Source organism: Perna viridis, chromosome 8 (assembly GCF_037379345.1).
Source record: "Perna viridis isolate PV_CMFRI_1.1 ecotype Kerala chromosome 8, ASM3737934v1, whole genome shotgun sequence".
NCBI classification, from domain to species: Eukaryota; Metazoa; Mollusca; class Bivalvia; order Mytilida; family Mytilidae; genus Perna; species Perna viridis.
The window spans coordinates 11287682-11301928 of NC_142452.1; the positions used below are offsets into that span (position 1 = coordinate 11287682).

The 14247-nt window shown below is 33.1% G+C and overlaps 1 protein-coding gene across 1 annotated transcript; it reads left to right on the top strand.

Moving 5' to 3' along the window:
* The first annotated feature begins 8051 nt into the window (after positions 1-8051).
* Positions 8052-9973, top strand: LOC148609318 (uncharacterized). Its single transcript, XM_088542060.1, has 2 exons — positions 8052-8186; positions 8694-9973. The coding sequence occupies exons 1-2, from the start codon at positions 8123-8125 to the stop codon at positions 9476-9478; spliced, it is 849 nt and encodes a 282-aa protein (XP_088398186.1). The 5' UTR covers positions 8052-8122; the 3' UTR covers positions 9479-9973.
* The last annotated feature ends 4274 nt before the right edge of the window (positions 9974-14247 follow it).

A 14247-nucleotide genomic window follows, 5' to 3' on the forward strand; every position in this document is an offset into this window, starting at 1 on the left:
TAAATATTTTTTTTTTCTAAATGCGAAGAATTGTTATGCTAAATAAGGGGTTCGACTCGTCTGAAACTATGGTGAACAGTGAACAAAAGAGAACCACAATTCTAGAGGAAATCAAGGGTGTTATCCAGGGCCAAAGATCAGATATGGAAAATAGACATACACAACAAAGAACATAAAATAATAAAAATATATATACAAAGTAACAAAAGTAAATGAGCAAATCGGACTCCACTAAACCCTGGGAGCATGGACCAAGTGCACAAGTAGGGTAAGCATCGTCTGCTTTTCTAGAAACATCTGCCGTGTTGCGTATAAAAGTCAAGTCCAGGGTAGACAAAAGATGAACGGAAAAAACTATGACACATTTAATAAATCTGTTTTCATAGTGCAGATAGCTACATCGTAACGATTCATATTTCTTAGCAACTCAAACTACACTTTAGTCCTTAACTGAGGGATACTCTTCCCAAAATGAATCGGAATTTTTCTGAAAAGGACAACTTTAAAGGGAAAGACGACCACTGCATTAAGTTGGGCTCTTATGATAAATCATACCCACGTAAACAAAAATAAACAACCTTTAATGCAAAATGCGCTTTTATAAAATGCTCAGGGCTATGCAAAGTTCGAAATCCTTGAAATATAAGTGGATATCCATCTTGCAGAACTCTCCTATCTAAAGGAAGATCATAGCCAGATTTTATTTATTTTTATCGATAGCTTCCGATTGGCTCGTGACGTCACTAAGTCGGTTCGGTACTGATACAAATACTGCAAATAACATGTAAACAAATAATATTCCGTAAATATTTCTACGATCATGTTTATCTAATTACCAAAACACGATGACTTGTCAAGCTTACGATTGCACGAATAATAAAAGAGAAATGTTCTTAAAGCTTTTTTTTACAGCAACACGAACATTCTTCGAAAGTAGCCATAAGATTTTCCCTACAAATACTAGTCATCTGGCTGCAAATCCTGTTGTTCGTCAATGATGTCTAACATTTGCTTATACATGTTGTTCCTCAATCTCTCCTATTTATTCTGGGTTGAAATTATACAGGAAAAGTCCCAAATTGGCGATTTCTTCGGACATCGTAATCAACTACCTATTTACTTTCACTTTACAAACCGACTTCGTGACGTCACATTTCAACCGGTCATGGTGGCGCCCATAGGCGCGGGAAATTCAAATTTCCTAATTATAAATCTAGATTTTTTTAATTAAGTTTGTTTGTTTGTTGGGGTTTAACGCCCGAGCAGCAATATTTCAGCTATATTCAGGCGATTATTAATTAAGGAAAGGAAATTAATTAATTTTTTAATGAGTATTTAACAGATTAGTTTCGATATTTATGACTTGCACAATAACATGGTCTTCTCCTTTAATTATTGTAAAATTATGTATCGATCGCCATTTGCAATATTTACTGCAATCATGACTAAAACATATATAATACACATGAAGTCCGTTTTGTGTCGGAGTTTTATTAACAATATGTTATATATGGAGAAATAAATCTGTAGAATCATCTAACAATATCAGTCTAATGATTTTAAGAAAAAAATGGCTTCAATATTTAAAGCATTGCCACATAATCACCGTAAAGAACGCCCTGTGTTGTCATCAAAACAAAGGGTTTTTTTTAACATTGACCTCTTTTGCCAATGACATGGACAAAATGACGCCGTTTGTGTGTTAAAGATGTCCTCCTCCCTCTGTGCCTTTATTTCTTATTCTTATTAAATATTCTACACTTGCCACTCGTTAACAAGTGACTTCTTTATAATTTTTACGTGGAATAAAAATACTAGTCATTTCTTGTTAGACAGTTGAGTTATTATGTACAAATTATTTATTTCTCAATAGAAAAAAATGTTGATAGAAATATTAAATTATTTCTGAGATCACCAAAAATTATTCAACAAGTGATCCTTGAAAGGCAAAAACATGTATTGAAATTCACGACCACAGAGAGCTTCTAGAAAATAAACTAAAAATTAAATCAACGACACAAAGACACTTAATAATTGACATCTCCTGTCTGTGGACATGTGCATGTCTGTGGTGGGATTAAACTAGCTGTTTAAGCCTTAAACACCCTCTTTGATGAAAGGTCAAAATTGAACTGAAACAATAAAATAAAACTCACAATACAATTCACTCAATAATATATCCATTTCTACAAGATAAAAATATGAAATAGACGACACTTTTTATGAACAAAAGACATCTTTCATTGACAGATGATTAAAAACAGATCAAACGTGTTTGCTTTACGTTATGTGCTTTGTTAGAATATAGTAGAGAAAATGAGAAAAATAATCTTCCTGATTGAGGTTTGCTGACTCTAAAAAAGTCAAAATTCAAAACAGAAACGCATTCGAACAGAAATTCAAAACAAAAAAAAAAAAGTGACGAGTTCCTCCGGACCTAAGTCGAAATCACTACACTAGTAAAAGAATCAAGTTTTTACTAGTATTTCAGTTTGAACTTCCACAAATATTCACATAAATGGGAATTTGATTGAGAAACTTAACTAAATTAATTCTTGTTTTTGAAATCGATTGTTGGTTGTTACATAAGTTACACAACGGTTTTTAGACACATATTTGTTGTTGACCTGGTTTTGTTATTGATATTTATTTGTTTGTTTGTTGTATCTTGAGGTTTACTGACTACAAACAATGTACCTTTCGAATGATTGCTTGATTGGAATTTTGGACTATATAGTATGCAATTCGATTTTACTGTTATAATGATAATGTAATATCATTAAATAATATTAGCTAAATCAAGGTAAGGGACTTACACAAAAACTACTATGAATAAGGATATGTTGCTCTCAGATTAAAGTCGTCATTTAGAAGTTCTACGGTCGCCATTATTGTCTTAGATCAAGTATTCGTTTAGATTTAATTGGAAAGTTATTCAAATTATACAAAGCGAGAATCAACAAAATTTCATTGTGGTGATTGGAAGCAAAAACACACAAAAATCTAGATAGGCAAGTACACAGAAAAAGGTCAACACCTGATTAGTACTAACATGGAAATATGCTTTCTTCGTATTATCACTTGATATACTTCCTTCAATCATACCAAAAATGGCATTTAATGTTTTATTGAAAACATTTGATTACCATTAGAATTTCTTATACATATGTATCATTCATGACTTCGTCTGGTCATAAGGTTTACATAGACCCAAACATGTGAAAACGTATTTTATTTTTTTTAATATAAGAATATTTACCTTTTAAACGGTCAGCATTCCAGTGGGAACATATTGTGCTCCTCTAACTGCTGACATATTCCTTCACTCTAATGAGGCTGACTATATAGCTGATCCGAAAGAAAGAATATCGTTTAGCAAGATCCTTAAATATCAGTTTCCGCTATATAGAAAACGTATTATCTTTAAGCAATCCTAATTGATACATCGCATCTACCCCAAAGTAAATGAGATAAAGGATACTACAGACACTGTAAAGTCAGCCACATATCTTGGCCTACACTTAGAAATCGATGAAAAATGAAAACTATTGACCAAACTTTACGACAAACGTGATGACTTTTCATTCACAATGGTCAGCTTTCTTTTCACCTGTGGCAACATCCCTTCAGCACCTGCGTATGGAGTGTTCACATCACAACTCATACGTTATGCCAGAGCGTGCCGTAAATACGCAGGCTTTTTGTATCGCGCTAGATGTCTATCAAATACGCTTCTGGAGAAAGATTATGTTGCTACAAGATTTAAGTCATCACTACAGAAGTTTTTTGGTCGTCATCATGAACTCGTGGATCGTTATGGCGTATCCCTCTGCGCCATGAAAACTGTTTTGTTCTACGTGTCATAGTTTTCCTTTCCTCTTTCGACTGCCCCGGACTTTTTATGAGCAACCCGGTGGGTGTTTCTAGAAAAGCAGAGGACGCTTACCCTACCGGTGCACCTGGTGCATGCTCCCAGTTTTTAGTGGAGTCCGAGTTGCTCATTTGCTTTTGTTACTTATTTTGTTACTTTGTTTGGTTACTTTATGTTCTTTGTTTTGTATGTCTGTTTTTCCATATTTGGTCCATCGATTACATTCTTTTGATTTCCGCTAGAACCTTCGTTATCTTGATTACTCTTTCAACCCTATCATCTGACTAACCATTTTATTTATACGTGTGCTTTTTAAAGTATTTTGTTTTATTGATTCATTGTTTCGTCTTAAGCCTTTCAATTCTATACACACTTTTCACGCGTGTTTTTCTTAATTTTACTAAAATGTGAAATGCTAGAGGACTGGCATTGTTCAATCACATAAGAATTCTTATGAATGATTTTTAGACAAGATGAGAGAGTAATACTAGCTTACACATAGAACTATTGAGATAGTTACACCTTAAATGGAGGCAATGGAACAATCTTGCTATTAATATAAAAAATGGAGCATAATCTAGCCTTGAACGTAGAAAACGGAACACATCTAGCCTTTAAGGCAACAAATGGAGCGTAATTTAGCAAATAAAGAATACAATAGATCATAATCCTCCCGTTACTATATACAAGAAGAGTCCGATCTAGCTATTGACGTAGACACGAGCATAGCATCCTCAAGCCTTTAACTTTAGTTTAATTAGTTGTGACATGGAAGATGTTATTTGTCAAACAAAACAATGAACATAACAACCACTCATCAGTTAATGGTACCATCATATATGGATACATAAATGAACATAAGGAACCATACAGTCAATGAAATAAACTATAAGTAATAGTGGTCCTAAAAAATGACGGTGTCTTTTTGTGTGTGGTGCACAATACTCTTCAAATAAATTCTGACGATAAAACAACAATACAATCTTAATGCTCTGTTTTAAATCACTGTCTGATTATTACAGTGTAAACCATATTCATTCATAAACAATGTATGTATGGTAATGCATTAGTATATTTTATATAAATGTCTTTTATCATTTTTAGCCATGTCACAAGATAGTTTCATTAATTTTCACAGAATGTATGTAAAACTGTATGTAAGACAGTATACATCATGATGCACCTATTCAGAGGTATCATATGACCACTTCTTGTCTCGCATTTGATGTTTGACCTATCAACATGGTGTTATCGTGACAAAATTTACATAATGAAAGCGAATTTAAAATAGGAAACACCGGTCTTCGATGTGATTTTGTATAATTTCTTGACAGTTGTTTTTTTTATTTGTTTCGTGTACTGTTTAACAAAAGTAATAAATGTCCGTCCGTAAATCGGATAAAACGCTTGAAGGTATATTTCTTTTCTGCTGTTATAAATATTTAATAATTATTAATTGTTTTTCACAGAATAGGGAATTTAGTAGATAGGATCCGCAAATGCCGTAATAATATTTTTTCAAGCCGCAATAATATTCATTATATATTGTTATGGGTGCCACTGGTTTTGCAGGAGAAATCAAGGGAACAAAGATTCTAGTGAAAATCAAAAGAATGTAATCCAGGGACAAATACCAGCTATGGAAAACAGACACACACAACAATGAACATGAAATGATCAAAATAACACCTATAAAGCAAGAAAAGCAAGTGAGAAACTCGGGCTCCATAAAAAACTGAGAGCATGGACCAGGTGCATCGGTAGGGTAAGCGTCCAGATATAACTTTTTAACTTTAAGAACATGCAGAACAAGTTTACCCTTTCGGTGCACATGATGTCACAACCGGTATTAAGTGATTCAGTTTGTTTGTGTGTTTGTTGGTTTTTGTAATGTCTCTGATTTATTCTCTTATATTGAAGCATCGGTATATTTGTTTTCCGCGTTTCACTCTTTGTTTGACAATCATTACTTCTAACACAGGAATACCTAACGCCGACCATAAATGTTTGTGTCTGCTAAAATAACATGAATAAATTGAAAACCAAATATTGTTTCCTCGATGGAAAAAAATGCTCTCTGATCTATTTCAATAATACTTTATATGATACAATTATTGCAAATCTAGGAACTATAACCTTATCTGAAAAATAATATGTCTAACTTCGCTTATATGGTTAATGTTCTAATTCAAATTATGTTTATGGTTCTAAAATTCTTAGTATGTCATGGACGTAAATGTAAGTGTTGAAATAGAACGTGATAACATGAGCTGTTTTCCATTTATGTCAAAATATATATGCTTGCCATTGAACTATTTAATTTCTCCCTTCTATCTAGAACAACTAGAGTAACTTTGTTGTTGTAATAACTGGCATAAACATTTACAAGGATGATTTATAAGAAACATAAACTTCATGGATATGGATACATGCTTTTAATTGAAGTACCAAACGTGTTTTCAACGACTGCATTACATGAAACTTTATACACATGGATTTACAAAGTATTTACTGACTTTGACATTCTGACTTAAAAAGTCATATCTGGCTGATCAAAATATTAACAGAGACGAAGATGCCGAATTAAAGTACATCCATTGGATAATTATATATATTTTTTTAATAATTGTACTATTTAATTTCATATAAGTTATTACTGGTATTAACATTCCCGTTAAACTTCATGACACTTGGTACAGGTTGATTAAAGTGTTTCTATTTTCATGCTTCGACACCTGTTATTCTGTTATAGTAAATTTAATATGTAAAACATTAGATTAAAACCCATATTTCATAAAGATGTATAATTAAGTTTACCGCCCTCTTTAGCGATGTTCTTTTTCTGTAAATAAATAAACGCGATAAGTGTGGCGATAAGCGTGTATGATGGGCAATATTCGCGATAAGTGTATATGATGGACAATTATCTCGGTAGGTGTTATGATGGACAATAGTCACGATAGGTGTGTATGATGGGCAATAAACATGATAAGTGTTATGATCGGCAATAATCGCGATAAGTGTGTATGATGGCAGTAAACGCGATTAGTGTGTATGATGAGCAATAAACGCAATAAGTGTTTGATGGGCAATAATCACGATAATTGCGTATGATGGACAATAATCGCAATTAGTGTATATGACAGGCAATAAACGCGATAAGTGTTATGATCGACAATGATCGCGATAGCTGTTTTGATTGGCAATAATTGCGGTAAGTGTGAATATTGGACAATAAACGCGATGAGTGTACATGATGGGCAATAATCGCGATAAGTGTGTATGATGGGTAATAAACGCAATAAGTGCATATAAAATATGCAGCCCGACTATATATGAACAGTCGAGTTGCATATTTGATAGTCGGGGCAAGCCCCTGTGGTCTAGTATAGAGTTAATGAACACAAGAACGATTCAGGCGAGTAACAAATATGTTCTTGGCCTTTACAGATATGTATATATTGTGTTATTTTAGTCGGTTTTTCGTCTTGTTTTGTATGATTTGTTTGTTTGTTTGTTTTCATTTTTAGTGCTGATGCTACTTTTGTTGTTTTGTCGCTGAAGAAGGTTATCTTATAAGATCCGATTTATATCTCGATGTCAATGAAATTTAATAATGAAACACAATTCAAATGGTCGCTATGTATGCTTTGCACATTAATTTACTTTATGAATATGTTTGAATCTATGGTTTCGATCCCATCTGCAGGTCGACATTTGCCATAAAGCCTGAACGTTAGAAATAGCAGTACTCTTGAGCATGTAAACAAAACGAAGGAATGTCTCTGTTTTTTTTTTATAATTTACTTGTCAAGAACATTAAAATTTCAATGTCTGTCATATGATGCTGTCACGCAGTGAAACGAAAAAAAAATAATTAATTAAATCGCTGTTTTGTACAAATGCAAAATATGCATGATGTGAATTTAATTACTTAATTTGAAATAATAAGAAAAAACGGTGTATCATGTCCAATGTTTGCATAATTCTTATTGATCGGACAATGTTAAATTGATAATTTGAAGAAAAAAATATTATCGAGAATTTCGTTAACCTAAAAACTAATCAGAGTAAAACATTGATAAACAAATATTTGGTCAGGTGGACTTTTTACATCAATCTACACATGTCACGTGTTTAGACAGTACGAAGTTAATTACAGGGGAAATCATTAATTTAATTTTTTTTGCATAATTAACTTGGTTTCGCATAATCTTCTAAAAGGAGTCGTTTTTTTATAAATTAGTCAATATGAAGACGTTTCATTGCTCGTTAATATGTATTTTGCTTCTGGTCAAGTTTGCATTGATTGCAGGTAAGTAAAAATTGTTAAATTGAGTTTTTTTTTATTTAACTTCTTTAAGCGATGACTCTCTTCATAATTACGCATTGGGTGTGGTAGATAAGGGTAACAACAAAGTTATCGAACAGTAATCCGTTTAATAATCAAGTCAAGTCCAAAATAAATCTGGAAAAATAGATAGATATATTAAATGTTAATTACCAAAAGGTATACATATTAAACTATTTTTATTTCGGAATATTGTTTTATATTGACTGGCATACACATTATTGAAAACTATATTTTTGTATGTCGACATCGTTTAGATATCATACTAGACAATAGATTATTTAGATATATTAGTATTTATAGGTTTCAATAATACCAGTGTTTAAGGTATCTTTGTTTTATTAATATCTATTACCTAAATGGAGTCTAAGATGGTATTTACTCACACAATTTAAATGATTCCTATCGTTTTACCATTGCTTGTAGGCTTAACATGTTGTAAGACATAAATATTACAACCTTACATTTTAGGGCAGAGACAACTACCAAGAACAGAATTTTTCATACCAAGGACCCAGCAAAATGCAAAACGAGTACAACAAAAATTTACTCAATTGGAAAGACTTAAACAGCTTAATAACATGTCTGGAATGAAATTTGGAAACTCAGGTGCTAGTGGTAATGGGTGGAATAACAACGTAGGCGCTAACAGTGGTAGAGGATTGAATAGTGGTGGAGTAAACAGCGGTACTAGGATGGGTGGAGTAAACAGCGGTACTAGGATGGGTGGAAACAGACGACAAATTAACCTGTCAAACTTGAATGCAGAGCAACTTGAAGTAATAATGGACCAGAGACGGATGCAGATGGAAATGGGTATGGGCATGGGAATGGGTATGTCTGGTGGTGGAATGGGCGCCGGAAATGGAGGATACACATTCATTAATGTTGAGGCCTTAAACAATGCGGCAGAAATGGGCATAATGCCAAGTATGTTTATGGGCAATAATGGAGCCAGAGGACAGCAAGGCATGCTTGGAAATAATAATAACAATGGAAAAGGAGGAATGAATGTCGGTCGAGGAAACGGAAGTCGACGAAACGGTATGAATCTACCACTTTGTCAACCTCTTTATGAATGTGCTGAAAATTTCATTCCACCACAATGTCGCACATGGAGATACGATACTGTTAATAGTATGATGTGTCGATCATGTCCTATTAATACATGTCAAGGAGGAGCAAAAGAAATGTTTAACACAATGTACGAACATCATCCAAAAAGGCTTTTATTTGAGGCTCTAACTGGAAAGTAAACAGTGTTGAAGCAGCAATTCATTCATATATTCCGTTGTCGGGAAAACTAGGGATTTTTATATGTATTTGTAATGCAAAATTGTCATGTAATATATAACCCAAGACGCTAATAAGCTAAACATCAATTAGCTCGCAAAATAACTCAGGTGTTTAGATCGGCACAAGCTTATTAAAACATGTTCAGCTAAATGATATATATTTTTTTATCTTGAGTTTCTATCAAAGTTCAAACTTTTATTTAATGGACAGTAATAAAAGATACATTTTGAGTAATCAACCTCTTTTTAACAAAATGACTAAAATGTAATAAAAAATACCAATTTTTGTTAAATCATTTTACCTACTTTAGATTTTGTGGCCAAAATGATTCTGTTGCTATCTGGTGCTGTTTTCAATGGTTGTATAAAGGATAAAGATGATTTCATTCCCGGTTTAATTGTTACAACGTTATTCTGTGAAGGTTTCAAAGTAAATAAAACAGTACACAATAACTAGTCGGTCAGCATCATATTTTTTTTATGTGGAGTGGCAAGTTTTGTGTAAAAAGCCCGCTTCGAGTGTCCAAGTTATTGAAAGGATTGTCCGTTTAACTGATAAATGTTTCTTCAAGAAAAATACAGTATTTGATCGTCTAGATTTGAGAGTGTTTCTGAAAACAGGCAGAGGGTAGCACATGGCAATATGTTATTTTTTTTCTATTTTTTTCCATCCATTTCATATCACAAATGCATCTTTTTCTCTTTTTTTCACAAAAAATTGTGTTTCATTGTTAGGGAACTTTGCAATCATTTTCTGAACCATCCATTGTTGATTGATACCATCTTCATGCAAGTTTGACTTACATATTATATCAAAATTACATTAGAAAAAATAATAATACAGTCGGGAAAAATTACATTAGAAAAAAAATAATATAGTGATAAAATTTATTGAGTGCCACCCATTTCATAGGATTTGCCTGAATTTTACATGGACGGCTTCACAAATGAAAACAAATTTGTTATTTATTTATACCTTCTCCTTTGCGAAAGGTATATTGTGATCACAGTCTTAGTGTGTCCATACTTCATTCCACATTTTTTCGTTACTGTTCGTTTCGCTACTTATCACAGCCACTTGACATTTTGACGAATGCTTTCAATAGGTATACCATATCAAAGGATACGATCTCAGACTGAGGCTGCATCAGCTCTGTTTGAAGAGTTTGACCGTATTATGGTTACTTTGGTCGGGAGCGGGAGTATTTTTAAGTGTACTTTGCTAACAGTTTTGTTTTAGTGGAAATCATTCTCTACATAAGAATGAGTAACGTCGGGTGTTTCTTTGAAAAAATGTAAGACGTTGTTGTAGTGATTATGGTTCATGATATTTTCAACAGAACTAAATAAGCGGTTTTATGCACTATTAGAGTAAATGTTGTTTTTAGGAAATAATTCAAACAACCAAATCAACAAAAACAACACAAATTTTCAATTTTTCTTTCTACTTTTCTCCACAATAAAAAAAAATACAAAAGAAAATCCTCCGAAAACAGTAAGGTTACATAAATTTTAACGAATAATCGAGTAATCTTAAGGCATAATTGTTGATGACACCACTTTCTCATTGCATCATTCAAACATTTTTTTAACAATTATTATATTTTGGGTTTTCTTTTCTTACGTTAAAATTATGGTGGTCCCCATCCCTTAGGTCAAATTATACAATGTAGTATAATTACTTCTTTGTTTATAAGAAAAATAATTACATTAAATACAAAATTTGTAATTTTAAATACTTCAACATCACTTACACGAGAGTTAAAATGGCCTATAGCCGCTTTGCAAACTGAAAACAATTAAAACGTTTCAAGAACAGCTGGAATAGATGATCGATGGTTGTCATTTTATAAATAAACTGTGGCATAAAGAAAAGTGCAATATACCTTTATTTTTTTTCATTAAAACCTGGTTGACTAAAAACCAGATTATTGTGCAAAATCATGTAGTTTGACAAAGAATCAGAAATTCGTAGACAAATTTCGATTTTGATACTACTAAAACTATCACATTATTATCATTAATAAAACTTTTCGAAGATTAGGTACTTAGATACATTAGTTCATGGTGATATGCCAGCAACACACAACTTGAGATTTTAAACAAATCCTTTATTTCTTCTGTCTTTTTAGTCAGTAAGAGTAAATAAGGGAATCAACAAGTACTATCTTTATAAAAAAGTAGGCGACGCAGTAAAATTTGTTCTTTTTGCTTATAATTTTCTACATTCATTCAGGAAATAACACGTTTTTTTGAACGCCACTGAATTAACAGTATTTGGCCAATCGAGATACAGAATTTAGGTCAAGTGACTTGCGTTTCCATGGAAGAGCGTCTTTAAGGTCAAAGGGTAAAAAGCGAAACTATACCGACTGAGTCGGAAAAAAATATATTCAAAGAAAAATTACAGGGAAAATAATAGCACACAACAAGGAACACGTAAGACAACAAAAAAATAGCACGTACAAAGAAACACAAGAAAACGAGCAACCCGGACTCCACTTAAAACTGGGAGCATAGACCAGGTGCACCGGTAAGGTAAGCGTCTTCTAACGATCCACGAGTCCATAACCATAAAACTTCTGAAGTTATGACTTTAATCTTGTATCAACATAAGGTGCTGAATGGATGTTGCCATGGATGAAAGAAAAGTTTACAATACGGAATGAGAATTCATCGTGTTTGTCGAACTGTTTGGTCATGAGTTTTTGCTCTCCATGGATCCCTTATTGTGAGTCAAGATATGAGACTGACTTCTCAGTGTCTGTAGTGGTCTTCATTTCCAGTTCATTGGGATATATGCGATGTATAAATCCCCGAAAATTGGATTGTTTAAAGACAGTAGGTCAATTATAAATAGAAAAATGATTTCGACTCTTCTGGCTAAATGATCTTGCTTCTTTTGGATCAGATCAGCTTTAAAGTCAGCTTCATATGAGGGAAGGAATATGTCAGTGAGTAGCGGAGGACAATTTCTTCCCAATCGAATACCGAATGCCTGTAAAAAAAACACATCCACAACACTGGACGATATGTTGTCGATAAAAAATCCAGCATTTTGTGATAATTCATTAATCTTTTGAAAACGTAAATAATGAAACTATACAAATATGAGCAGCGGTCCTTTTGGTATTTACATTATATCTATTCTAAAGATGTTAATTGTGGTCCTAATGAAAATATATCTTCACCACTTAAAGGTAGAATGACAATTATGTATTTCATTTTCTTTTTTAAATATTTTTTTTAACGATTCATATATAAAAATGTAACAGAAGCAAATGTGCAAACCGAAGGAAATCATTGGACAAAACAATACAAAAGGTGCAAACCTAGGAAAAATTATAGGACAAAGCGATACCACAGGTGCAAACATAGGAAAGTCATTGGACAAAACAATACCAAAGATGCAAACCTAGGGAAATCATTGGACAAAGCAGTACCAAAGTGCAAACCTGGAGAAATCATTGGACAAAGAAATGTAGCACAAGAAGGGCATCATACAATAATTATTATCATACAATATAAAAGGACTATCAACTTACAACAAAATAGCGCGAACCATCACGAACCATTCGATTAATTGATTGATTGTTGGGGTTTAACGCCCGAGCAGCAATATTTCGGCTATGTTCAGGCGATGAACGTGAAATGGATGATAAAATAAACATTATATGATGACGATAATGAAAAAAGAAATTGGACATAAGGATAATAGGGTCGACAAATTTTGGTTGCCACTAAAAAAAGGGAGGGATGGGTAGGCTCGGGCATTTTAGCCTCCTGTGGCGGAGCGCAAAGGTTCCTACTCCTATCAAATACCACGAATTTAGGGCTGCTGTGGGCCTATTCTTTTGGCACCCGGATCCGCATTCGAAACAAAGAGTGCTTTTGATGGGTGAGTAGTCCCTCCTCGATGCAAGAATCGCTAAAAATCAGGTCAGGTGAAAGATTGGGATGACAGAGGAAGATTATTATTATCATATGGAAAATATACACTCCATATTAGTTAATTAGGCCATTGTGGGGACTGTAGAATTTTTGAACTGACAACTTTTATATATTGGCAACATATCATTGGCACAGTATGCAAATCGTAGCAGAGCTTATGTGTCAAGCAAACAGGAAAATGATAAACACTAAAAGGACAACATAGGAAGAATAAATCGTACGATATAAAACAATATGTATCGACTTTAGAAAAGGTTTGAGCAGATGGAAAGTTACTTCTTAGAAAAGGAAAGTTGACAACTGGCATTGATATTTGTATAAAGTCATTTGGACATAGTCTGCAAGCTTAATGACGATCGGAATGCTTAGTGTCTGTTAAAACACTTATTTACCAAACTGTACGAATATGATGTCGATCAAATCCCTCAGTTTAAAGGTATCTTTCAACCAAACCCAGCATGGGACTTTGATCGGCAAAAAGCTACAATATCCCCATGTGATAATTTTTCCTTTATCTTTAACAATGTTGATGAAATCAACAATGTTACGAGCAACGGTAGATAAAAAAATAAAAGTAATAGTAAACTTCTTTTGTGTCAAAAAGAGAATATTATATACATCTAAATGAAAGACTGAAAATATTTTCTTCAGTGAAAGACTGAAAATATTTTAATTCTTCAAAGCTGTTTCACAAAGAACGAAAGAGTCTTGGGATGTAAGTAGCGCCATACAAAATTATGTCGCATTGACACGCATCTTCATAAACTATTCTTTTTAAA